General features: G+C 38.0%; 3 protein-coding genes across 6 annotated transcripts; 2 read left to right on the top strand and 1 right to left on the bottom strand.

Annotated features, from left to right (window-relative positions):
• The first annotated feature begins 3,054 nt into the window (after positions 1-3,054).
• LOC129898809 (uncharacterized) lies at positions 3,055-3,658 on the top strand. The gene is made up of 2 exons (XM_055973496.1): positions 3,055-3,177; positions 3,284-3,658. The coding sequence occupies exons 1-2, from the start codon at positions 3,055-3,057 to the stop codon at positions 3,656-3,658; spliced, it is 498 nt and encodes a 165-aa protein (XP_055829471.1).
• Positions 3,659-3,827: 169 nt separating this feature from the next.
• LOC129898791 (LEC14B protein-like) lies at positions 3,828-23,828 on the top strand. 4 transcript variants are annotated; one of them, XM_055973470.1, is made up of 10 exons: positions 3,828-3,936; positions 5,848-6,368; positions 6,810-6,929; positions 8,220-8,297; positions 9,221-9,388; positions 20,179-20,256; positions 21,080-21,255; positions 21,841-21,999; positions 22,114-22,174; positions 23,035-23,828. In XM_055973470.1, exons 2-10 carry the CDS (start codon positions 5,937-5,939, stop codon positions 23,224-23,226), a joined length of 1,464 nt encoding a protein of 487 aa, XP_055829445.1. In that variant the 5' UTR covers positions 3,828-3,936; positions 5,848-5,936; the 3' UTR covers positions 23,227-23,828. The 4 variants fall into 4 exon arrangements, with proteins under 4 accessions (XP_055829445.1, XP_055829448.1, XP_055829447.1 ...); XM_055973472.1 differs by having other exon boundaries at positions 3,838-3,936; positions 5,962-6,368; XM_055973471.1 differs by lacking the exon at positions 3,828-3,936 and adding an exon at positions 3,992-4,131.
• Positions 12,158-16,737, bottom strand: LOC129898792 (uncharacterized). Its single transcript, XM_055973474.1, has 2 exons — positions 15,601-16,737; positions 12,158-12,390 (listed from the first exon to the last, which is right to left on the bottom strand). Exons 1-2 carry the CDS (start codon positions 16,700-16,702, stop codon positions 12,158-12,160), a joined length of 1,335 nt encoding a protein of 444 aa, XP_055829449.1. The 5' UTR covers positions 16,703-16,737.
• Positions 23,829-24,594: the final 766 nt, after the last annotated feature.

Raw genomic sequence — 24,594 nt, 5'->3', positions numbered from 1 at the left:
TTATTATGTATAAAATGACTTTGCAGGAACATGTCCTGAATGTTACTTCAGTAATTAAGGTATTGGATATGTAGTTTTGGTTAAGAAAATTCTTGCAGTTTATTATATTATATTTTGATATATTGAGATATGTAATTAAATATTAGGGTGTTGTGTTGTATGAATACCATTAGAATTATATTAATTGTAGAAGTTAAGACTTAACCCTAGGCTTGAGATTTAAGAAATTGATTATATTATTTGGTGAGTTTTGGGTCTAAACTAGACATATAGTAATATGGATGTCTAGGACTCATTTGCTTACGAATATTGTATACTTGATAGATTGGAAACGTGAGACATTGAAGAAAGAAAAGGCATTGGTGGATTAGTTTGCTTTACTTCGGTTCTTCTGTTGAGATAAGTTATGGTTTATTCTATATCATAGATAGACTCTTAATAATGATTGATAGTCATCGAGTAATGAGTGAAGTTTACTATGCATTTAATTGTTGTGGTTTGGATGATTGATATGTGATTTGGATGGTTGATATGTGGTTGTGATTGGTCTGAAATCCAAGATCGTGAAATCCATAATCTTGAACTTGCCCTATCAAAGGTGATGCCTTGAATAAAGAAAGATTGATGGAATATTGTTAATAAAGTAAAATGTGACAATAAAGAATGATAAATTAATTATATTTGGATCAAGTGTTACGTTTCGACACGGTATTATTGGATCGGGTGTCACGTTCTGACATGATATATTCGGATCGGGTGTCACATTTCGACACGGTATATGGGGATCGGATGTCATATTCCAATACGGTATATGAGGATCAGGTGTCACGTTCCGATACGGTATTATTGAATCGGGTGTCACATTCCGACACGGTAATATTAAAGAAAAACATATTAAAATGACTTAATGCTACCCAATCTCCAATAACTCCTTTTCCAAAGAGCGTGATGTGGAGACCTAGTCTTCGTGTGTGATCTTGATATTGTTGACTGGTTATGTAATTGTTCATTGTGTTGTCACTTGATCTTAATCTTGTTGGTTTCCACCTGTTAAGTGCTATGGTTGATGTCTCGCTATTAATTTATGCATATTGATCTCTATTTTGAGTTGGTCGATAATACCTACTCAGTACATGTTGTCCCGTTCTGACCCCTACTTGTATTTTTCTTTGTTTTATTTTGTGGAGTGCAGCGAGTGTTTCATCGACTTCAACTCGACCTCATCTCTAGCAGTGTCCAGCACATGAGGTTCCAAGGTGAGCTATTCCTTCTAGCTCGTGTTGGATTCTCTCGGGCATGACATGATATCCTTAGTTTTCGGACTCATTAAGTTATTTAAAGTGATGACTTCCAGGTTTTGGGAAAACGTATCTAATAGACTTTAGTGGTTTAATTACTTCTTACTCTCATAAATTGAGCTTCCGCGTTATTGTCATACTTTATAAGTTGGGGTTTGTATCGTGGGTGCCACTCATTGCCCATTTTGTGTCGTAACATATACTAAAAACAAAATAATCAAAGATGGATACAAAATTAAATTATGATATCACAACAAGCGACCACGTGAAATTTTTATGTATTACAAGCTATCTAAACTTTCAAATTGTTACCATTATTTCAAGTCTGTCCATGGACCATCAGCTTCCAAATGGATTTTGGCTATATAGGCCCAAAAGTTAAACAAAGTTTTTTCCTTTCTAAATTTGGGCCAGAGGCCTTTCTATATGATAGTATAGTGATTGACTAAAGTAGTTGAAAAGTCAAAATTGTCAAGTAATTGACTAAAGTATCTTACTTTGCCTTTGATTACTTATGAAGCTCTAACTTGAAGGTAATTCTAAACCAATTTTTTTAATGGTGTTAATTTGTATTTCTTTTAAAAGGAATTTAAATGCGTAAAATTACTATAGTATCATTAATGTCAAGGGCAAAACGAAAGAATTTGCTAAAAAAAAGAAGCATAGGGGAAATGAATGAATCAAATATTAAATATTTTAAATTAATGAGGACCAAATTTGAACGTTCTTTAATTTTTATAGTATTGTATTGCATTATATCTTTATAAGAAAATGATAAAATAATTATTTATCTTTGATAGTAGGTTTAAAGTAGTTCTTTTAAGTATTATTTGAGTATTTTTGATCTTTTAAGATTGCTAAAAGTGAACACTTTTGATTTTCGTATGATATTTAACAAACATTATTTGTTAAATTTAACAGGAATTATGAATATATATTTAACAAATATATATTATATGTATATATATTTTTAATGGTGACTAACATTCAGGTATAATTTTTGGAGTTATTATATTTATAATCCATTTAAAGTTGTAATTTATGTTATACTTTGTATAATTTTTGTGTATGCAGTAGTTTTTGAGATTTTGATATCATTTTCTGATGTTTACGATTAATTTTTTATCGTTTCGATTAAATTCAGCTATAAAAGTTTAGTAAATATAAGACGGACTCAAAACGTTTCACATTTAGCAAATTGAAATGACTAAAACTGTTCAAATAATACTTTAGGGAGTATTTTTGAACCTACTATCAAAATTAAGGGACCATTTTTGTCATTCTCTATATCTTTGTTAGGTGTTTGGAGAAAATTGAGTAGGAGGTGACAAAAAAGTTCCAATTAAGAAAATGTGATATTAACTTGGTCAAATGTGATAAAATGAAAAGTGGACTTGATTAGAGTAATTTAAAATTTTGAATATATATTAATATTTTAAAATTTTTGAAAAACTTCCCTCTCTTTTTAAATTTTGAAATTTCTCCGTTCATTATCTTTTCAATCTTCATTTCTCTCTCTTTCTTTCATTTTTTAGATTTTCTCTCTGCCTCATCTTCTTTCTTTATTTCTTTCTGTCTCTCTTCCTTGATTTTCTTCTACTTTTTCTTTATGGTCTTTGTTATTGCTATTATCACTGTCTCTTCTTCTTTTTTTCTTTTTGATTCTTATTTATACAAATTGTTTTGTTTTGATTTTAAAAAATTTGAGGATTTTTTTTAAAGTCATTGAAGAAAATCTGTAGAAAATCAAGTAATTATGATAGTTGTTGTAGCAACTGCTGAAGTTGTTTCAACAACTGCTAAAAATATTGTAGTAACTACGATAGCTGCTGCGATAATTGTTGCAACAACTATCGCAATTGCTGCAATAACTTCAACAGTTGTTTAAATTGTTGCAGCAACTCAACAATTGTTAACATTGATACAATAACTTCAGCTTAGTTGCTTCGACAACTTCTGCAGTTGTTTAATTTTTTTGACAAAAGCGAGGTGAAAGAGCGGATGATTATGGCGGCAAAAGAGTTGTTGGTAACAACGAAGGTGGAGGTGGTGATTGTTATAACGGCGACGATGGAGGAGAAGGAGGTGGCAACGATGATGGTAGAGGAGGAGAAAGTTGTGGTGGTGGTGGAGATGGAAAAACTGATAGTTATGGTAAAGAAGAAAATAGTGATGGTGATAGAGGAGGAAAAAGAGGAGAAAGTGGTGTTGATGGAGGAAGAAAAGGAAGAATTGATGGTGGCGGAGGTGATGACGAGAACGGTGGCGGTGACAAAAGTGGGAGATTGCGGCGGCAGAAGGATGGGGAGGCGTGGGTGGGTGGCATGGGAGGGTGGATGAGTGAGTGGACCTTTATGTAAATAAGAAAATTTTAAAATTTTAAAATTAATGTCATTAACACTAATAATAAAATTATCACCAACACCCAACTTTTAAAACTCTTTATCACTCTTTTTAAATTCCAACTATTTTATACTTTTTTATCACCCTTAATTAAAAATGCCAGTGTTTGACATGTCCAAACCCCCCCCCCCCCAAAAAAAAAAAAAAAAAAAGAAACGAAGAGAAATGAGGGGATAAAAGTAAACAAGAAGTGAAAAATTGGAAATTCCAAACAACTCCAAGATTTAGCAATAAGGTTTGTCAAGTTTTGATTTTGAGTTTATTCCCCTTTCATAAATTTGCAAATTTCATACAAATCTTGATTTTCCCTTTTTTTCCGCTATGCTCAATTGTTTGTGAGAAGTCATGTCCTAATACAGTTTCTATATACTCAAAATGTTTGTAGAAAGTGTTAAGCTCAGATGGGGTTTTGCTAATTTCATTTAGAATGGTGATGTTGAAGTTCAAAATTTTGATTTTGAGCAAATTCACATAAATCTTGTCTTGTTTTCATTTTGAATAGTAAAGTTTAGATTTTGAGCTATGCCCCCCCTCGCCCCTCTAGTGCCGGAATCAGTATTTTCACTGAGGAGGTTCGAAATATGAGAAGTAAACACACGGAAGGATTCAACATCTGCTGTATATGTATATAAAAGTATTTAACTTTGTATATATGGTAGTTTGGATGAACCCCTCGCCTCTACCCAGCTCCGCCCCTGCCCCTGCACCCTTCACCTCATAATTGCTATTTCACAGAATTCGGGTTTTCCCTTTGTCTACTTTCTTCAGTATCTTGTAAAAACATCAGCTTTAATGGAATTTATATGCCCAATATAGTCCCTGTATTATGATATATCTGTTGTAATATGTTGAGCTAAAGATGGTATTTTTCTGCATTCTAAGAAAATTTTGCATGTTAGACAATATTTGGTTTTCATTTAGATGAGTTGAGCTAAATATTTTGATCTTTGCGCTATATTATCCCTTCATGATTGCATTTTCACGTTAGTCTTGGTTTTCCTATTGTTGGCTTTGCTCAATTGCTTGAAAAAAACATCAGCTTTAATGGAACTTATATGCCTAAGACAATCTCTATATACTAGTATCTTTGCCGAATTATGTTAAGCTAAAGATGGTATTTTTCCTACTTCTTATGAAAAATTGCTTTTAAGCAATATTTTCTTCTCTTTTAGAATAGCAGAGTTCAACTTAAACTTTTTGAGTTTGAGCTATATTGCCTCTTCAACAACAACAACAACAACATACCCAGTGTAATCCCATAGGTGGGGTCTAGGGAAGGTAGAGTGTACACAGAACTTACCCCTATAACATGGATGTAGAGAGACCATTTCCGAAAGACCCTCGGATTACATAGCATAATAATATCCAAATAATGCGATAGCCAAAGCACAAGAAACAACAGGTAGTAGCATGAATCGTAGGACAGGGAACTACGAGAATAATGCTACTACTATTGGTAAGGAAGGAGAAGCATGTATATTGTTCCTTCGTGATTGCAAATTCACATAAACCTTGGCTTCCTTTTATCTGCTTTGCTCAATTGCTTGTAAAAACATCAGCTAAAATTGGAACTTATACACCCAATAAAATCTCTGTATATTAATATCTATACTATTGTGTTTAGCTAAAGATGGTAGTTTTTGCCTTCTAAAGAGAATTTGCACGTTATACATGTAGGTTTTCATTTAGAATAGCAAACTTGTGCTGATTTTTTTATATTACCACCTCCTAAGAATTGGCAAGTAGTGGAGTAGGACAGCAGTAGGTTGATGGCTAGTTAAAAATAGTCTTAACTATTATGAGTCTCTGGTATACTCTATAAAGAAGAACGAGTATGGAGGATTCATAGAGCTGATCCGACTAATTTGGCATTGAGGTGTAGTTGATTAATTTGTTGAAGCTCCTCTGAAGCATTTGCCATGGCTTCTTCATTTCCATTATTTCTTTTTCTGTACTGCTTTGGGCTGTTTTTCCCCTTTCTGTGTACACTCTACCCTTTCCACACCCCGCTTTGTGGGATTACACTGGGTATGTTGTTGTTGCTCCTGTGAAGTGTGGTGTTTATGGTTTCTAATAGCACAACATCATTTTCCGTATACACTGGTCTTGCTCAATATATTCCGTATGCTCCCATCTTTTTTGGCAGGGTTTGGCATGGTAGGAACTTGATTATGGATGACATGATACTTCAAAGCGCTTCTCTGATAATCACCCTGCACTGTCTTACATGTGAAAATGTATTTTAATTTCTTACATTCAGATTCCATTGAAGACATGGGGTATTCTCTGAGTAAGTTAGAAGTAGAGACCGGACTCTTTGATGGTTCAAGTTCCAATCACGGGGTTGCTGGCAGTGTTCATCACGAGAGACCAGCAAATTATTTGGACCATGAAATTTCTCAGCTTACTAAACTTAGATCTGGACCCCATGAAAATCTCAGTAGAATCCTATCAGGGAAAAGGGAAGTTCCTGTGTCCACATTCAAGATGTTAGCTGCTCGAGAAGCCAATATTTCCGGTAGAGGAAGGTTCTCTAAGGCAGATTGTTGTCATGTTCTAAGTAAATATTTGCCGGTTAGTGGTCCTTGGATTGTGGATCAGATGGAAACAAGGGCTTATGTATCACAATTTTCAGCAGATGGTTCCCTTTTTGTTGCTGCCTTTCAGGTACTAGCAGCAGCTTATATTGTATCTTTGTGGCATTGAGAACATTAGGCATGACAGGTGTCAGTAATACATTTTTGTCTTTCAAGATTTCCATATCTAAGTCAAGTTTCAAACAAAAAAAATTCCACTAGGTGATTTTTTCTCACTGTCCAACCCTTAGTGGACAGAGTTACTTGATACCTAGTGCTAGTGGGAGGTTGAAGGTATCCCGTGGAATTAGTTAGAGGTGCGCGAAAGCTGGCCCGGACACCACGGTCATCAAAAAATAATAATTCCATATCTAAGTGGAAACCTGTTCGTTTTTCCTTCTTTTTAATATGACATCCCAACGTTCTCTAAAGACTACACTCTTAACAATGCTTTAGACAGATTTTAGTTATGTTGCATTTTGATGCTGCTGCTTCTTCTTCTTCTTCTTCTTCATTATTGTCTAAAAAACAGGGAAGCCATATTAGAATATACAATGTGGAAAGAGGGTGGAAGGTTCACAAGAATATTCTTGCAAAAAGTTTGAGATGGACAGTTACTGATACATCTCTTTCTCCAGATCAACGTCATCTGGTGAGTTTCTATTTTACGGATGAATCAAGTTTGCAACTGCTAAATTTTGCTTTGGTTTTAGTTTCAGGCTTCAGTTTTTCTCTTTTTTCAGAGAGACATAGTGCAGATATACACATTTTCTTTTATTTTTTATGAAAGTGATGTTTAGGCGAGCTTGTGCACACCTTGACTATTCCACCCAATACTTGGTATTTCCCACCAAGTCCAGCATAGGTATCAAGTAACTCTGCCCACCAAGGCTTAGTTAGGTGGGAAGACCTCCACTGGGAGTTGACCTTGAGACCTCTTGGTTATCCTCCTTTATTAACCACTAGGACACACCTTGGGTATGCTAAGCATATTGTCTTTATGCATCTATGGCTTTTCATTTTGCATATAGATGGCAACGGGGCGGGGGCGTGGCTGCACGGGGCGGTTGCAGTGCAGGTTTGGTCTAAATCCTCAAAGACTTCAACCCGCCCTGCTCTGTGTAGCATTTTATTATATTGGATTGAAATATGGAGACATGTCTCTCCATTAAGGAAATTGGTAAACTAAATTGGGTAGACCAAAAGAACCCAAGGAAGTGGCCTTGTGACTAATGTAGTGGGTTGACTGTTGAGAACCGTAATGTTTCGGGTTCAAATCCTAGCGGAGGCAAAACTATTAGGTGATTTCTTCCTATCCACATTTTGATGGGCAGGAGTTATTCCATACTACACGGTTATTTGCAAGGGAATGCCTGTTTTTAGAATGCTATTCTACTCATCAAAACATGAGCTGTCATTACTACGAGCATGTCATGTTAGATATTCTGTCATGAGCTGTCATTACTACGAGCATGTCATGTTAGATATTCTGTCACAGCTTACTGAGGACATGATCCTAGATAGGAGAATATGGAGGTCGAAGATTAAAGTAGAAGGTTAGTAGCTAGTTGCACTGTCTAGTTTCCCTTATCAGTGGTATTAATATTTTTTTTCCTCCTCCTGCTTTCTTATACTTCTTATTATGACCTGTTGTTTCCTTTGCTTCGGCTATCATATCATTGTTGGTGCTACTGATATTCTCTACTATATTCTTTTTCCCTTCTTGTTTTGTTATGCTTTACTTGAGTCGAGGGTCTTACCGGAAACCACCTCCCTACCCTCATAAGGTAGGGTAAGGCTGCGTACACACCACCCTCCCCAGACTCCACTTGTGAGATTTTACTGGTTATGTTGTTGTTGTTGTAAAATGATAACTTCAAGCTTTATTCATAGAATATCTTTATGTTTGTGTTGTAGAGTAACGCTTGTGTTGCTTTTGCAGGTGTATGCTACCATGTCACCTATCGTACATATTGTAGATGTAGGATCTGCTGCCACTGAATCTGTAGCCAACATCACAGTACGGCAGTCGATCTCTCTTTCTTTGGAGTTCTTATTACTCATATGCATAACAGCTTCAAGGGACTGCAATATCTTGCAGTTATCACTTAGAAGTATCATATCTAAGCTCTTTTAGGCCTAGGAACAGATAATCAGAGTTATGTTCGTCTAGTGGATAATTATAGCTCCAGCAAGGCAGCAGCAGTTGCACATCTCTGTGTTAAAGGTTTCAATTATTTAAAGAATGACTCGTTTAATTCTTGAGGCACAAATTAATCAAGTTTTGTATTTGATTTTGAAATGATACTCATTTTTTTGGATACACAATATCTCTTTATGAACTATTGAAAAAAGGGGACTTAACTACTGACAAGTTCCAAATGTGCTAAAGGATAAGAGAGAGTCTTTTCTGAATAACATTTAGTTTTACTCTGAAAATAGTAACTAAGTCAAGTATGAAAGAATATCGTCTTCTTTTTGTAGAAATGAATTCCGAACATGTAATTTATTTCAGAGAGTTTGACTTGTTATAAGGTGTTGTCTGTACATTAAAGCTGTTTGATATGAAGTTTTGTGTGGGTAACCTGTCTTTTGATTAAAATTAACGCATTGAGTATTTTGCCTGTGGCATTGGTTCGCAAATGACAGTTCTCCAAAGCTGGGGGATTTAGATGAATTCAGTACGTACCTTACTTAATATCTTAGATCCTGAAAGTTAAGGAGCTTGCTGGAGTTTGATTGCATTAATATATGCTGCTACCATTAATATTTGACATAAAAGATTAGGTCCAAAAAGGATTACTAGAAATTTGATAGGAGTAACATATGTAACTACCATGATTGTGGTCTGGGCTATATATTAGTCTGTCATAGTGACAACTTAATACTAACTCGCTATTTTTTTTTTTGATGAAAACTTAAAGCTGGCTCACTTAAATGCAGGAAATTCATGATGGTTTGCTTTTGTCTGCTGACGATGGAGATTTTGGAATCTTCTCTGTGAAATTTTCTACTGAAGGTCGGGAAGTTGTTGCTGGAAGTAGTGATGATGCAATCTATGTTTATGATCTTGAAGCAAACAAACTCTCCCTTCGAATATCCGCACACAATGTATGAATATACTTATAAAAGATGCATCACAATTCTCTTTTTTGTGAAGCAATTTTTGAAAAAAAAAACAATCTATTTGCTACGTCCATTTGACAATTATGAAGCTAATAATCATTTTTCTTGGGCTTGTTTTAGTAGTCATATTTAAAGACGTGCTCTTTTCTTGGCAAAAAAGAGAATTGTGAATTTGACAATTATGAAGCTAATAATCATTCTTCTTGGGCTTGTTTTAGTAGTCATATTTAAAGACGTGCTCTTTTCTTGGCAAGAAAGTAACTTTTTGTTATTCAAAAACATGTTCACCAAGACAAGGAGGTTTCGCCGCCTCTCCCTTCATGACTCTGGTGAAGTCATCATTCTCATTGAGTGTCACGACCCGAATCCGGGTGTGATGGCACTCATCTCAATCCACCGAGATGAGTCAGCCTAATACCCAACGAAAAGTAGATGCGGAAGAAAAGAAAAGAATCACAATTTAACTTAAGCGAAAACACATAAAAGAAGCTCAACATCCCCCCAAGATTGGTTGTCACGTGTACAAGCCACTAATTTATTATCGAAGTACGAAAAGAAATACAGTCACAATGTCTTTGTCTCTAGAATAGGACTAAAACATAAGAAACGAGCAAGAGGTGTCCGCTAGATAGACGTAACAGCTACCTCGACACTCGGAATGATAATATCCTCAGAAGCGGTAGTAAACTGTAGGAGATCAAGCAGGCCTGTGCTCACAACCTACACAAGTGTGGAAGCAAGGGGTGAGTACCAAACAACACGGTACTCAGCAAGTGGATAGCTAAAACTAAGCAAAGCTCAATAAATACAAGTACTCCTGTCCTCCCAACCGAACCTCCTTAACTACAACCTGCATAAAATCAGCCCAACTCTACACTTGTATAATAACAACAGTAATACAGTCCACAAATACTCATCAATAGTCTCGTCAATGAATCATACCAAGTCAAGTTCAGCACATAGAGCAATATGGGGGTAAACACAAATTCACAAATATCAGAAAGATGCAATGCAATGCAATGAAATGATGCATGTCTGTCCTATCGGTACACATCCGCTGAATCACAGTCCGGAACCCATGGGGGACATTTCTGTCCATGTAACCTGCCACGGAGCGTGTGGCCCGTCCCCTCAATATATATATCTTGCCACGGAGCGTGTGGCCCGACCCCTTTATTTCATAATACCTGCCACGGAGCGTGTGGCCCGACCCCTTTGTTCATATTACTTGCCACGGAGCGTGTGGCCCGACCCCTTTTGTTTCATATCATTTTCAGTATCAACACAATATGTCAGAACCAGTGCAATCAATTCATGTTCATATAATTCACGATAATAACATGACAACCACAATAATTTTTCATATCTCACATCAACATAGTCATTTCACATGTCCAAAATCACAACATATCAATTTCACCAATACATGTCATTAGATCACCATTTTATACTCTCATCTCCATTTTTTAAGGTCAATCATACATTCAATAATCCAGTTCAATTTTCATTACTCCCTAGTATATATGACACGGAAATACAAGCATCTATAAGCTTAAACTGAGGTTTAGAAATTCACTTGCCTTAATTAATCAAGCAATTACTCCGGTACTTGAGCCTTCCCTTTTCGAATAGTATTCGAAATACCACAATCTAATCAAATAAATAATCACAATAAGATTTCAAAGCTATCAACACCCATATTATTATATGTCTAGCCTAGACTCAAAAATTCACACAATTCTATAATCGAATTTTTAATCGTGATACCTCTTAACATGTCAATTCCCATATTATTTGAATTTTCAAGACTAGAGTTAAGTTTCAATTCCTCCAAACATCATAAAGTCAATGGTCCTCATATAATATAATACAACTAATAATTAACTACCTATCTCAATATATGAAATTTTGGATCATAATTGGGATAAGCAAATAAAATATAAAAAGTCTAATCCACTAAGTCGTGGAACCAGTAAGTTGTCCTCATATCCGAAACTAAAAGTCTAGTACATTTAGCTACGAAAGCAACATTTAGGGCCTTAACTTTCCTACAATTCTATTCTATATATAATGTTCTATAGTTTTTTTTTTTGACTAAATCGCTAATCAGTACTAACTTTTAATACCATTAAAATTAACACTTTCCGTAATAATGACTTAGGTGTACTTTAAATTATTCCAATTCTTAGCTTCTTATTGTCTAGCTCATTACCCAGATACAAGGTTGGAAAATATTAAGAGAACAAACCATTGAATTATTTACAGAAACTCATAATTTCAATCCAAAAATCAAAACTTCAGTTCTTTTTCTTTAAATAATATTATACTAATAAGGACCCACTATTTAGAAATCATCATTACATATAAACAAAAGATTGATCCTTGTAAAACATTTACCTGTGCCCTTTTCTTCTTTTTTTTGACTTTTCTCTTGTTGATGTTGCAGGTAACGTATTTCCGCCGTGTGCAATAGAAGTCGTAGTAGGTTGTTAATGTCAAGAAGAATAATTAACCCTCAATAAATCTTAATTTATCTTTATAAATGGGCCAAAATACTTGGGTATTAAATGAATAGTAGTCTTGGCCCAGCCGTTAACCACCAACTAAATTAATTAATTAAAAATTACTCATCAACTAATTAATTGTAATTATCGAAAAGTCCAAATTTATAAAAAAAAAATCGGAGAGAGTATTTTATGGAAAAGAGATAACTGATTCTCAAAATGACCAAATGGGTCATTACATTATCCACCACTAAAAATCATGTTCGTCCCCGAACATAAAGTAAAGGAATATACCTGAAGATTCAAAAAGATGGGGATATCTGGCACGCATATCAGCCTCTGTCTCCCAAGTCGCCTCTCCGACTGAACGGTGATTCCATTGTACCTTCACTGAAGCTATCTCCTTGGTTCTAAGCTTACGAATCTGCCTATCTAAAATGGCTATAGGCTTCTCCTCAAATGTCAAGTCTGGACCCAACTCCACTGAATCGAGTGACAACACATGAGACTCATCCGGAACATACTTTCGGAGCATGGAAACATGGAACACGTTATGCACAGCCGATAAGCTAGGTGGTAAGGCCAATCTATAGGCCACCTCTCCAACTCGCGCCAAAATCTCAAATGGGCCAATGAAACGAGGGCTGAGCTTGCCCTTCCTCCCGAACCGCATCACGCCCTTCATAGGCGACACTCGAAGCCAAACATGATCGCCCACCATGAACTCCAATGGTCGAACTCTCCGGTCTGCATAACTCTTCTGCCTACTCTGGGCTGTCAAGAGTCTACCCTGAATCCTACGAACCTGCTCCATAGCATCTCTAAGCAAGTCTGTATCTAAGGAGTCCATCTCGGCTAAGTCAAACCATCCAATAGGAGATCGACACCGCCTACCATACAGAGCCTCAAATGGAGCCATCTGAATACTGGAGTGATAACTGTTGTTGTAGGCAAACTCCGCTAGGGGTAAGTGTTGATCCCATCTAGCACCAAAATCAATAACACAAGCTCGCAGCATGTCCTCCAACACTTGGATTGTCCGCTCGGACTGACCATCAGTTTGTGGGTGAAAAGCAGTACTCATATCAAGTCTAGTGCCCAAACCATGCTGTAATGCCTGCCAAAAGTGCGAAGTAAATACTGAACCTCGATCCGAAATGATGGATACTGGGACACCATGAAGCCGAACGATCTGACTAATATACAATTGGGCTAGTTTATCCGCCGTGTACCTTACCTTGACTGGAATAAAATGGGCAGACTTGGTTAGTCTGTCAACCACCACCCATATAGAGTCGTAGCCACCCACGGTGGGAGGTAAACCCACAATGAAGTCCATGGTGATCATTTCCCACTTCCAAGTGGGAATAGGCATCCTCTGACTCACACCCCCAGGCCGCTGGTGCTCACACTTTACCTGTTGGCAAGTCAAACACTTGGATACGAACTCTGCGATGTCCTTCTTCATCCCACACCACCAATAGTGCTGGCACAGATCATGATACATCTTGGCCGCTCCCGGATGGATGGAATACCTTGAACAATGAGCCTCTTCCAAAATCAATCTAGTCAGGTCACCCACCTTAGGCACACAAATTCTGCCGTCAATCCTCAATACACCTTCCGAATCAAGTATCGCCTCCTTAGCTTCACCTCTTAATACCTTGTCTCGAATGATACATAACTTCTCATCCTGAAATTGTCTCTCCCGAATCTGTTCAATCAAGGAAGAACGTGCCTCCATAAAGGCAAGAACACCACCATCCTCTGAAATCTGCAACCGGACAAGGCTATTAGCGAGCCTCTGAACATCTCTAGCTAATGGTCGCTCCTCAACTCGGATCGCGGCAAGACTCCCCATACTAGAGGACTTCCTGCTCAAGGCATCCGCCACCACATTGGCTTTTCCTGAGTGATACAAGATAGTCATGTCGTAGTCCTTCAGCAACTCAAGCCATCTACGTTGCCTTAAGTTCAGATCCCTCTGACTGAATATATACTGAAGACTCCTATGATCGGTGAAGACCTCGCAATGCACACCGTATAGGTAATGACGCCATAACTTAAGCACGAAAACCACAGCCGCTAACTCCAAATCATGAGTAGGATAGTTTTTCTCATGGACCTTCAACTGTCTCGAGGCATAAGCAACTACTTTTCCCTTTTGCATCAACACACCGCCTAACCCAATGCCAGAAGCATCGCAGTATACAGTAAATCCCACACCTTCCTCGGGTAGCGTCAAAATAGGAGCCGAAGTCAATAAAGTCTTGAGCTTTTGGAAGCTCGCCTCACATTCGTCGGACCAATGAAAATCCACGGCCTTCTGAGTCAATCTAGTCAGTGGAGCTGCAATAGTGGAGAATCCCTGCACGAACCGTCTATAATAACCAGCTAACCCCACAAAACTACGAATCTCAGTAGGAGAAGTAGGCCTTGTCCAACCTCTAACTGCCTCAATCTTAGCTGGATCCACTCTAATCCCCTCTTTGGACACCACGTGTCCTAAAAATGTAACAGAATCAAGCCAAAATTCACACTTGGAGAACTTTGCATACAACTTTTCTTCCCTCAATTTCTGAAGTACCAACCTTAAATGGCGGACATGATCTGCCTCAGTCTTGGAATACACCAGGATGTCATCAATGAATACTATCACAAAAGAATCTAAGTACGGGCGGAACACTCCATTCATCAACTCCATGAATGCTGCGGGGGCATTCGTCAACCCAAATGACATCACCAAAAACTCGTAGTGACCATAACGAGTCCGAAAAGCTGTCTTAGGAATATCTGATGCCCTAATCTTCAACTGATGATAACCGGACCTCAAGTCTATTTTGGAAAACAATGCCGCTCCTTGTAGCTGATCAAATAAATCATCAATACGGGGAAGAGGATATTTATTTTTAATAGTTACCTTGTTCAACTGCCTGTAATCGATACACATCCTCATAGTCCCATCCTTCTTCTTTACAAACAGAACCGGTGCACCCCAAGGAGACACACTAGGGCGAATAAACCCCTTACTCAACAAGTCTTGCAACTGATCCTTCAACTCCTTCAATTCAACTGGAGCCATGCGATATGGAGGAATAGAAATGGGTTTAGTGCCAGGCTCTAAGTCAATAGCAAAATCAATATCCCTATCCGGAGGAATACCAGGAAGATCAGTAGGAAATACATCAGAAAACTCCTTAACCACTGGAACAGTATCTATAGGAGGTGACTCAATACTGGTATCCCGAATAAAGGCCAAATAAGACATACACCCTCTATCAATCAACCTCTGAGCACGAATATATGAGATAACCTTATCGGGATAGGAGCCACTAGTACCCTTCCACTCAATCCGCGGGGCACCAGGTATCGCTAAGGTAACAGTTTTTGCATAACAATCGAGAATAGCACGATGGGGAGAAAGCCAATTCATACCCAATATCACATCAAAATCTACCATCCCCAGAATAATCATATCTACCCAAGTATCATACCCGGCCAAGGAAATAAGACAGGATCGATACACTCGATCCACCACTAAGGGTTCACCCACGGGTGTAGAAACATGAACGGGCACGGACATACGATCACATGTCAAATCAAAGTTAGATGCAAAATAGGCAGACACATAAGAAAATGTAGATCCTGGATCAAATAATACAGATGCAGGTCGATGACAGACTGGGACAATACCTGTGATAACGGCGTTGGAAGCCTCAGCCTCGGGTCTCCCTGGAAAAGCATAACACTGAGCTCCCCTACCACCTCCGACCTGCCCAACACCTCTACCTCCTCCCTGAGGGACTATAGCATCACTAGCACCCCTACCAGGAGTGCGACCACCTCTACTAGTCTGGGCTCTACCTCGACCTCTGACCGGCGGCGCTGGTCCTCTAACTGAAACTGAAGAACTAGGCTGGGTTCCTCCTCGACCCTGAGATGTACACTGCCATGAAAGATGATCTGGATCACCACAAGTATAACATACTCTTCCGTGCGAAAACCTCTGCGATGAACCTGCAGAACTTGTATAACTACCCCGGCTCATCGGCCTCTGTTGTGACCCCGGGTAACTATGACCTGTACTGTAGGACCCACGAGGTGTCTGACCATCCTCAGAAGCTGGCATAGATGCATGAACTGGTCCTCTACGCTGAAAGGAACCACCTCCTCTGTAGGACCCTCTACCTCCAGATGAGGTACCCGAAAACTGACCAGACGCACGGGCCCTCTTGGGGTCCCCGAACTCCTCTCTCTCCATCAACTCTGCCTCCTTGGCAGCACCCACAATGGACTGGAAAGAAGCGCCCTCACGGGCCGGTCGAAAAACTGCTGTACGAATAGTATAGTTCAGTCCTCGCACAAATCTGCGAATCCGCTCTGTCTCATCAGGAAGGACAGCCATAGCATGTCTGGACAACTGGTAGAAACGAGTCTCATATTCAACAACTGTAAGTCCTTCCTGCCTCAAATTCTCAAACCGTAATCGGCTCTCTTCCTTCACACTCCAGGGGATGAAACGGTCATAAAAGGCACTAGCAAACTCATCCCAAGTCATCTGGGGTGACCCAACTGGTCTGGAACTCGTATACACTCTCCACCACTCTCTGGCTGGTCCACGTAACTGTAGTGTAGTATAACGAACTCCATGAGTCTCAGCTAACCCTACTGCCTCCAACAACTCTCGGCACATGGTCAAGAACTCGTGTGCATCCTCAGTCTTTCCACCCTGAAACTGTGGGGGGTCCATTTTTCGGAACCTCTCATATCGGCGTTGCTCGTCGTCAGTCACCATGAGCACAGGTGCAACTTGGGCTCCTCCTACCTGTACTCCATCCTCATCTGCTCTATGGCCCGCAGGTGGCTGGTCCACCGGACCCTGAACAATTGGAATCTGATGCTGCCGTGGGGTCTGAGCTCCTACTCTAGTCTGAGAACCCTCAGGTGTACCATTCACCCTCACACTCTGATTAAATCCTTCGAGTGCATCCAATACTCGTATCAAAGTGGCCTGAAGCAATGGAGCAGTAGCAGACTCTTGAGGGACCTGTTCCTCTCTACCATCAATCTGTGGCTCAAGAGAAGCCTCTCTAGCACGACCTCTAGCTGGCGCCGCCCCTCGGGCACGACCTCTGCCTGTCGCCATACCCCAACCACGACCTCTAGTTCGGCCTCTATCCCTACCCCTAGTTGGGGTCCCAACATCACCCTCGGGAAGTGCCTCCCTTCCTCTACCTCTAGTCGTAATTCTGATCCTGGCCATCTGTCAGAAGGGACACGCAAAAATTCAGTACCAACACAACACGCACGATACAAAGTGAAAGAACAAAGGGAAAATTTCCTAAAAGTCCTCATAGCCTCTCGAAGATAAGTACAGACGTCTCCGTACCGATCTGCAAGACTCTACTTAAACTTGGCTTGTATACACGTGAGACCTATGAACCTGGGGCTCTGATACCATCTTTGTCACGACCCGAATCCGGGTGTGATGGCACTCATCTCAATCCACCGAGATGAGTCAGCCTAATACCCAACGAAAAGTAGATGCGGAAGAAAAGAAAAGAATCACAATTTAACTTAAGCGAAAACACATAAAAGAAGCTCAACATCCCCCCAAGATTGGTTGTCACGTGTACAAGCCACTAATTTATTATCGAAGTACGAAAAGAAATACAGTCACAATGTCTTTGTCTCTAGAATAGGACTAAAACATAAGAAACGAGCAAGAGGTGTCCGCTAGATAGACGTAACAGCTACCTCGACACTCGGAATGATAATATCCTCAGAAGCGGTAGTAAACTGTAGGAGATCAAGCAGGCCTGTGCTCACAACCTACACAAGTGTGGAAGCAAGGGGTGAGTACCAAACAACACGGTACTCAGCAAGTGGATAGCTAAAACTAAGCAAAGCTCAATAAATACAAGTACTCCTGTCCTCCCAACCGAACCTCCTTAACTACAACCTGCATAAAATCAGCCCAACTCTACACTTGTATAATAACAACAGTAATACAGTCCACAAATACTCATCAATAGTCTCGTCAATGAATCATACCAAGTCAAGTTCAGCACATAGAGCAATATGGGGGTAAACACAAATTCACAAATATCAGAAAGATGCAATGCAATGCAATGAAATGATGCATGTCTGTCCTATCGGTACACATCCGCTGAATCACAGTCCGGAACCCATGGGGGACATTTCTGTCCATGTAACCTGCCACGGAGCGTGTGGCCCGTCCCCTCAATATATATATCTTGCCACGGAGCGTGTGGCCCGACCCCTTTATTTCATAATACCTGCCACGGAGCGTGTGGCCCGACCCCTTTGTTCATATTACTTGCCACGGAGCGTGTGGCCCGACCCCTTTTGTTTCATATCATTTTCAGTATCAACACAATATGTCAGAACCAGTGCAATCAATTCATGTTCATATAATTCACGATAATAACATGACAACCACAATAATTTTTCATATCTCACATCAACATAGTCATTTCACATGTCCAAAATCACAACATATCAATTTCACCAATACATGTCATTAGATCACCATTTTATACTCTCATCTCCATTTTTTAAGGTCAATCATACATTCAATAATCCAGTTCAATTTTCATTACTCCCTAGTATATATGACACGGAAATACAAGCATCTATAAGCTTAAACTGAGGTTTAGAAATTCACTTGCCTTAATTAATCAAGCAATTACTCCGGTACTTGAGCCTTCCCTTTTCGAATAGTATTCGAAATACCACAATCTAATCAAATAAATAATCACAATAAGATTTCAAAGCTATCAACACCCATATTATTATATGTCTAGCCTAGACTCAAAAATTCACACAATTCTATAATCGAATTTTTAATCGTGATACCTCTTAACATGTCAATTCCCATATTATTTGAATTTTCAAGACTAGAGTTAAGTTTCAATTCCTCCAAACATCATAAAGTCAATGGTCCTCATATAATATAATACAACTAATAATTAACTACCTATCTCAATATATGAAATTTTGGATCATAATTGGGATAAGCAAATAAAATATAAAAAGTCTAATCCACTAAGTCGTGGAACCAGTAAGTTGTCCTCATATCCGAAACTAAAAGTCTAGTACATTTAGCTACGAAAGCAACATTTAGGGCCTTAACTTTCCTACAATTCTATTCTATATATAATGTTCTATAGTTTTTTTTTTGACTAAATCGCTAATCAGTACTAACTTTTAATACCATTAAAATTAACACTTTCCGTAATAATGACTTAGGTGTACTTTAAATTATTCCAATTCTTAGCTTCTTATTGTCTAGCTCATTACCCAGATACAAGGTTGGAAAATATTAAGAGAACAAACCATTGAATTATTTACAGAAACTCATAATTTCAATCCAAAAATCAAAACTTCAGTTCTTTTTCTTTAAATAATATTATACTAATAAGGACCCACTATTTAGAAATCATCATTACATATAAACAAAAGATTGATCCTTGTAAAACATTTACCTGTGCCCTTTTCTTCTTTTTTTTGACTTTTCTCTTGTTGATGTTGCAGGTAACGTATTTCCGCCGTGTGCAATAGAAGTCGTAGTAGGTTGTTAATGTCAAGAAGAATAATTAACCCTCAATAAATCTTAATTTATCTTTATAAATGGGCCAAAATACTTGGGTATTAAATGAATAGTAGTCTTGGCCCAGCCGTTAACCACCAACTAAATTAATTAATTAAAAATTACTCATCAACTAATTAATTGTAATTATCGAAAAGTCCAAATTTATAAAAAAAAAATCGGAGAGAGTATTTTATGGAAAAGAGATAACTGATTCTCAAAATGACCAAATGGGTCATTACATTGAGTCCTAGTAGATACGTGTTTTCTTTGAAGTAAATTATTATGAGTGTTGAGTTATTTGGCTTTGCTGTAAGAAGCGGTATGGCTGAACTAGCCTTTCCTGAAATTTCTCACTGAAAACATCACTAAGTAGATTTGGTCATTAAATTTCTCAATAGCATATTCAGTGATTGAATTGTTTGACGTCATTTGTTCATTTCTAGTAAATTATATCTGCAACAAAATCTGAATTGTAAATTTTAGTACATCAACACTTGTTGATGGAGTTCGCATGCAGTGTGTAGATATACTGGGAAAGTATTCTCCAATTTAATACACCAGTTAAGGAATTCTCATATATTTGCTTTTTGTGGATACACAAGATTTCAATTGTCTCTATAACTTTCTGTTGATGAGCTGAAGTAATTCTGTTGCAGTCTGATGTCAATTCCGTATGTTTTGCTGACGAAAGTGGCCATCTCATTTATTCTGGAAGTGATGACAATCTGTGTAAGGTGATCGTCATCCTATCTTACTTCAGAAGAAATGCTTAAGAATCTAGGTCTCCTTCTGAAAGTTGCTAATAGAAGATACTTGTTGAATTAATGACAAAATCACAAAACTAAGGGATAGTATTGGAATATGAAACTATGGAAAGAGTCGTTATTCATACTTCTTTATTACTATATTTATGTATCTAAGAAAACATTTGTACTTTCTCTCTTTTTTTGGGGACGGAAAAGATAGGTAGGGGGTTGTGGAGTAATCATCGCTGCTCTGAGGGATTTGAGGCTGAGGAACTGATGCTAAATACTATTCTGCTGGTTGGTATCTTGATTCATTTTGTGTTACCTGTTTAGCTTACTGAGGACATGACCTTAGATAGGAAAGTTTGGAGGTCGATGATTAGGGTGGATGGGTGGTAGGTAGCCGTGTGTTGTAGGAGAGGCAAGGGGCTAATCTCCACTTCTCATCTTCTCCTTATTTAGTATTCGCATAATATCTCACTTTCATTTCATTTGCTTCGTTTATCTTGCTATTTTGTTATCGTTATTTTTTCTTTCAACCATGCTTTGATTAAACTTCTTTTGAACCGAGGATCTATCGGGAACAACCTGGTAAAGGTAAGGTCTGCGTACGTCTTACCCTCCCCAGACCTCACTTGTGGGATTACAATGCGTATGTTGTTGTTCGTAAGAGAATTAGCAGACCTCTTCGTGATCCTCTAAGCACCAAATAATTTGAGTCTGGTTGAATTGATATATGTATGCTTCCATGATATTTATTCATGAGTTGAGGTCTCTTTTCTATGAGTAACGAGGTTGTTTCTCTGTGTAGGTCTGGGATAGACGTTGCTTTAGGGCCAAAGAAAAGCCAGTGGGAGTCCTGATGGGACACCTAGAAGGCGTTACGTTCCTTGATAGTCGGGGGGATGGTCGTTATTTCATTTCTAATAGTAAAGATCAGTCCATCAAGCTCTGGGATATCCGCAACATGTCTTCTCATGCTGCTCGGTATGCTTATTCTCTGTCTATGCATCTCCTTTATGATTCTTCTTCCTGATGGTCTATGTCTGATTTTTCGGTTTACTAATTAGATCAAGGGAGGTATGAACCTAGTACAATACATGAGATTCATTGAGCTTTATCATTAATACATGAAGCAGATTAAATTCACGAAAACCAGTTTTGAGACATTCCTTATGACCAACTAAGTTGTTGTGACTCTTCACTTTTGGTGCCGCACCAGTGTCGATACAACGTGGGTGTGGGATCCATAGTGGATTTGGTCAACTGATTTTGGGTACTTTGACCAAAATCAACGGAGAAATTCGAGACACCTATAACGTTTTTGTTATTATCTATTGTTTCTTGTACTTCCGTTACTTCTTTTTCTGGACTGCTTTAGACCGTTTTTCCTTGAGCCGAGAGTCTATTGGAAACAACTTCTCTACCTCCCAATGTAGGGGTAAGGTCTGCATACACACAACCCTTCCCAGATCCCTCTTGTCGATTACACTAGGTATATTGTTGTTGTTCTTCCACTTGCTTGCTTATTTATATAGTCTAAACGAGACACATATACTATCTTGTTTTCAGCAATATATGGTTCAGGAATTATGAGTGGGACTATAGATGGATGGACTACCCTCCTCAAGCTAGAGACGTGAAGCACCCTTATGATCAATCAATTGCCACTTATAAGGGTCATTCCGTCTTGCGTACTCTAATTCGCTGCTACTTCTCACCAGAATATAGGTTAGTGCTAAAAATATGCTGCATTGACTCTTCATTTCTTGTCTATGACTACTTTCAATTAGCACTTATTTTAGCGTAATACCTACTTAAATATTTCTTAGTTATGTTTTACAGCACTGGGCAGAGATACATTTACACAGGATCCCATGATGGTTGCATTTATATCTATGATTTGGTAAGTATGAGACTATACGTCAACTTATTATCTCTAAAAGGAATTTCTTACGAGATCACCCCTTCCATTCTGGGGTGATGATGATTTCCGACTAATCCTTAAACCTTCTTCTTGTCAAGATGATATTCTAGGATATTTAGTGAAACTTGAGTGATTTTGTGGTTAGAAAGATTAGTTTGATGATTTTGCTGCAATTATACTATTGAGGGGTCGTTTGGTATGCGGAATGGGATAGACAAGGATATCCCACCTTCTCTATGACTAATCCCATCATTCTAGTACAAATGGTGGGATAAAATAATCACAAGACTAATTAGAGCCCGTTTGGATAGGCTTAAAAAAAGTAACTTTTATGTATAAAGTGCTTTTAGAACTTTGAAGTGCTGAAAGTTATTTTTATAAATAAGCAGTTGAGTGTTTGGATAAAAGTGCTTATGATGTGAATTTTAGGGTTAAAAGAATAAAAAAAGGTAGTTTGAGAATTTAGTTAAAATATAAAGGATATAAAAGTAATTTCCATAGTCAAAGAAAATGACTTTAACCACTTTGGAAAAAAAAGTTAGAAATCCTAAATTTTTATTTCTGACTGACTTTAAGAACTTTATGGCTTAAAGTCAGCATTAGGCAAACACGTCCAAAAGTTAAAAAGGGGCTTTAAGTTGGTTTTGACCAACTTAAAGCCCATCCAAACGGGCTCTTAATACCTATAAATAAACACAGGAAAAAATTATTGTGCATTTTATCTTGAGATCACTATCCTTATCTCCCGTATCAAACGACCCTTAAGGTTTTGTATGACCAAATTTTTTGAAGGTTTCTTCTTATCGATACATGTTATGTACGATACTCTCGGTTTCTAGGTAAGTGGAGTGCAAGTCGCGAAATTGCAGCAGCACCGGTCGACCATTAGAGATTGTAGCTGGCACCCTACTTATCCAATGCTTGTTAGCTCTTCTTGGGATGGAGATGTTGTCAAATGGGAATTCCCTGGAAATGGAGAAGCACCATTACCTCCAAAAAGGAAGCAGATCAGAAGAAGGCATTTCTCTTAGATGCTATCTGCCCTCGGGGATTTCTCGGTTATCAAAAAAAAAAAGATGGTAATTTTATGGTGTTACACCAGCATGTATAGTTTCTATGTGAGCGCGAATTTTAGCTGAAACATGATCGATATTTTGATTTACATGTATTGTACATAAATAAAGGCGAAGGTGTACATTGCACTTTGTAAATAGTACTCTGATCGTTTGGGGACCCAAAAATGCCCCCCCCCCCCCCAATTATTGGAGGAGTGTGACTCTGTATGTGTGGCTCGTACTGCAGAGTAAGCGGAAAAAAATGTAAGGTCATGCATTAGCACTTCTGCAAGAAAAGGGATGTGCTAAGACGCAACACCTTCTTGCATAGAGATAAATTGAAGCTCAACAAGAAGGGTGAATTTGTGTAGCTTGACTTGATGGTACCTTTTGTTCACAGAGATGAATTCAGGATTTAAATTTGATGGTATTGTCCTTTTAAGGTTTATAGTATTGAATTTATTGTACTAATAAAATTATAGATTCAGAGCTAGTATTTGTTGAAAATTTAGTGAATTTTTGCACATATATGTATGGTTTGAATTGAAAGTATTGGGTTCAGATGAATCCGAGTTCGTTGACTTTACAAACTCTACCTAATGGCCATGAAAAATTTAAAAGGTGAAAAAACGTCAATATTTTTAATATATATATGTATGTGTGTGTGTGTGTTAGATATCCTGCAGTTTTATTTGCTTAAATAATTCTTTTTCTATTTGCTTGACTAGTTCATATTCTCAGAAAAATTGAAAAGAAATGTTAAAATGATTAAATATTTCTTTTGATAAATAAAAAAAGTTGAAATATTCTTAAGATTTGTTATCACTAATTTGTCAATGACCATACTAGATGTCGACTGATAAAAGAATTAAGAAAGTCAATGAAAGAGAAGAAAATTGCAAGTACAGTAAATTAAATTTAGAATGGGTGGATGGTAAGTACCTTTCGTTGTTACCAATATGGGTTGTGGTGCAGTGAGACTGTTTCACCCTTAACTAGAGATTCCGAATGGGTCCTGCAGTGTACGATTTTGATTTAATCAGGACTCTACAACTCTGAACACCGGATGGGAAACCAAAAAAACAGTACCTTTCCTCCTTAATTAAATGTTTCAAGTTCTAGTCATGCTTTTGATATTGATCTCCAAAATGGGACTTTTCGATGCAAATCGACAAACAGGTATGGAGGAACATTAATGTAGAAGAGTAAGAGTAGGTGATATCTTCAAATCATGTTCAAAGTTGTAGTCGGTTGCTAAGTACACTTTCATCCTTAACGAAGATATCAAGTTTGATTCCCCAAAAAAGAGTCACATTTAATATTGAGTGTTGATTTACCTCCTAA

The sequence above is a fragment of the Solanum dulcamara genome, chromosome 8, assembly GCF_947179165.1.
Source record: "Solanum dulcamara chromosome 8, daSolDulc1.2, whole genome shotgun sequence".
NCBI classification, from domain to species: Eukaryota; Viridiplantae; Streptophyta; class Magnoliopsida; order Solanales; family Solanaceae; genus Solanum; species Solanum dulcamara.
This window is presented reverse-complemented; position numbering and strand designations above follow the sequence as displayed.

Excerpts from the sequence above, each read along its gene's own strand:
- LOC129898809 (XM_055973496.1), top strand. The coding sequence starts at position 3,055 with ATGATAGTTGTTGTAGCAACTGCTGAAGTTGTTTCAACAACTGCTAAA. Across the intron at positions 3,178-3,283 it reads TTGCTGCAATAACTTCAACA|CGAGGTGAAAGAGCGGATGA; the intron begins GTTGTTTAAATT and ends TTTTGACAAAAG.
- LOC129898791 (XM_055973470.1), top strand. The coding sequence starts at position 5,937 with ATGTATTTTAATTTCTTACATTCAGATTCCATTGAAGACATGGGGTAT. Across the intron at positions 6,369-6,809 it reads TTTTTGTTGCTGCCTTTCAG|GGAAGCCATATTAGAATATA; the intron begins GTACTAGCAGCA and ends TCTAAAAAACAG. Across the intron at positions 8,298-9,220 it reads AATCTGTAGCCAACATCACA|GAAATTCATGATGGTTTGCT; the intron begins GTACGGCAGTCG and ends ACTTAAATGCAG.
- LOC129898792 (XM_055973474.1), bottom strand. The coding sequence starts at position 16,702 with ATGGTGACTGACGACGAGCAACGCCGATATGAGAGGTTCCGAAAAATG. Across the intron at positions 12,391-15,600 it reads TTCCAACGCCGTTATCACAG|TGGAGTTGGGTCCAGACTTG; the intron begins GTATTGTCCCAG and ends CACTCGATTCAG.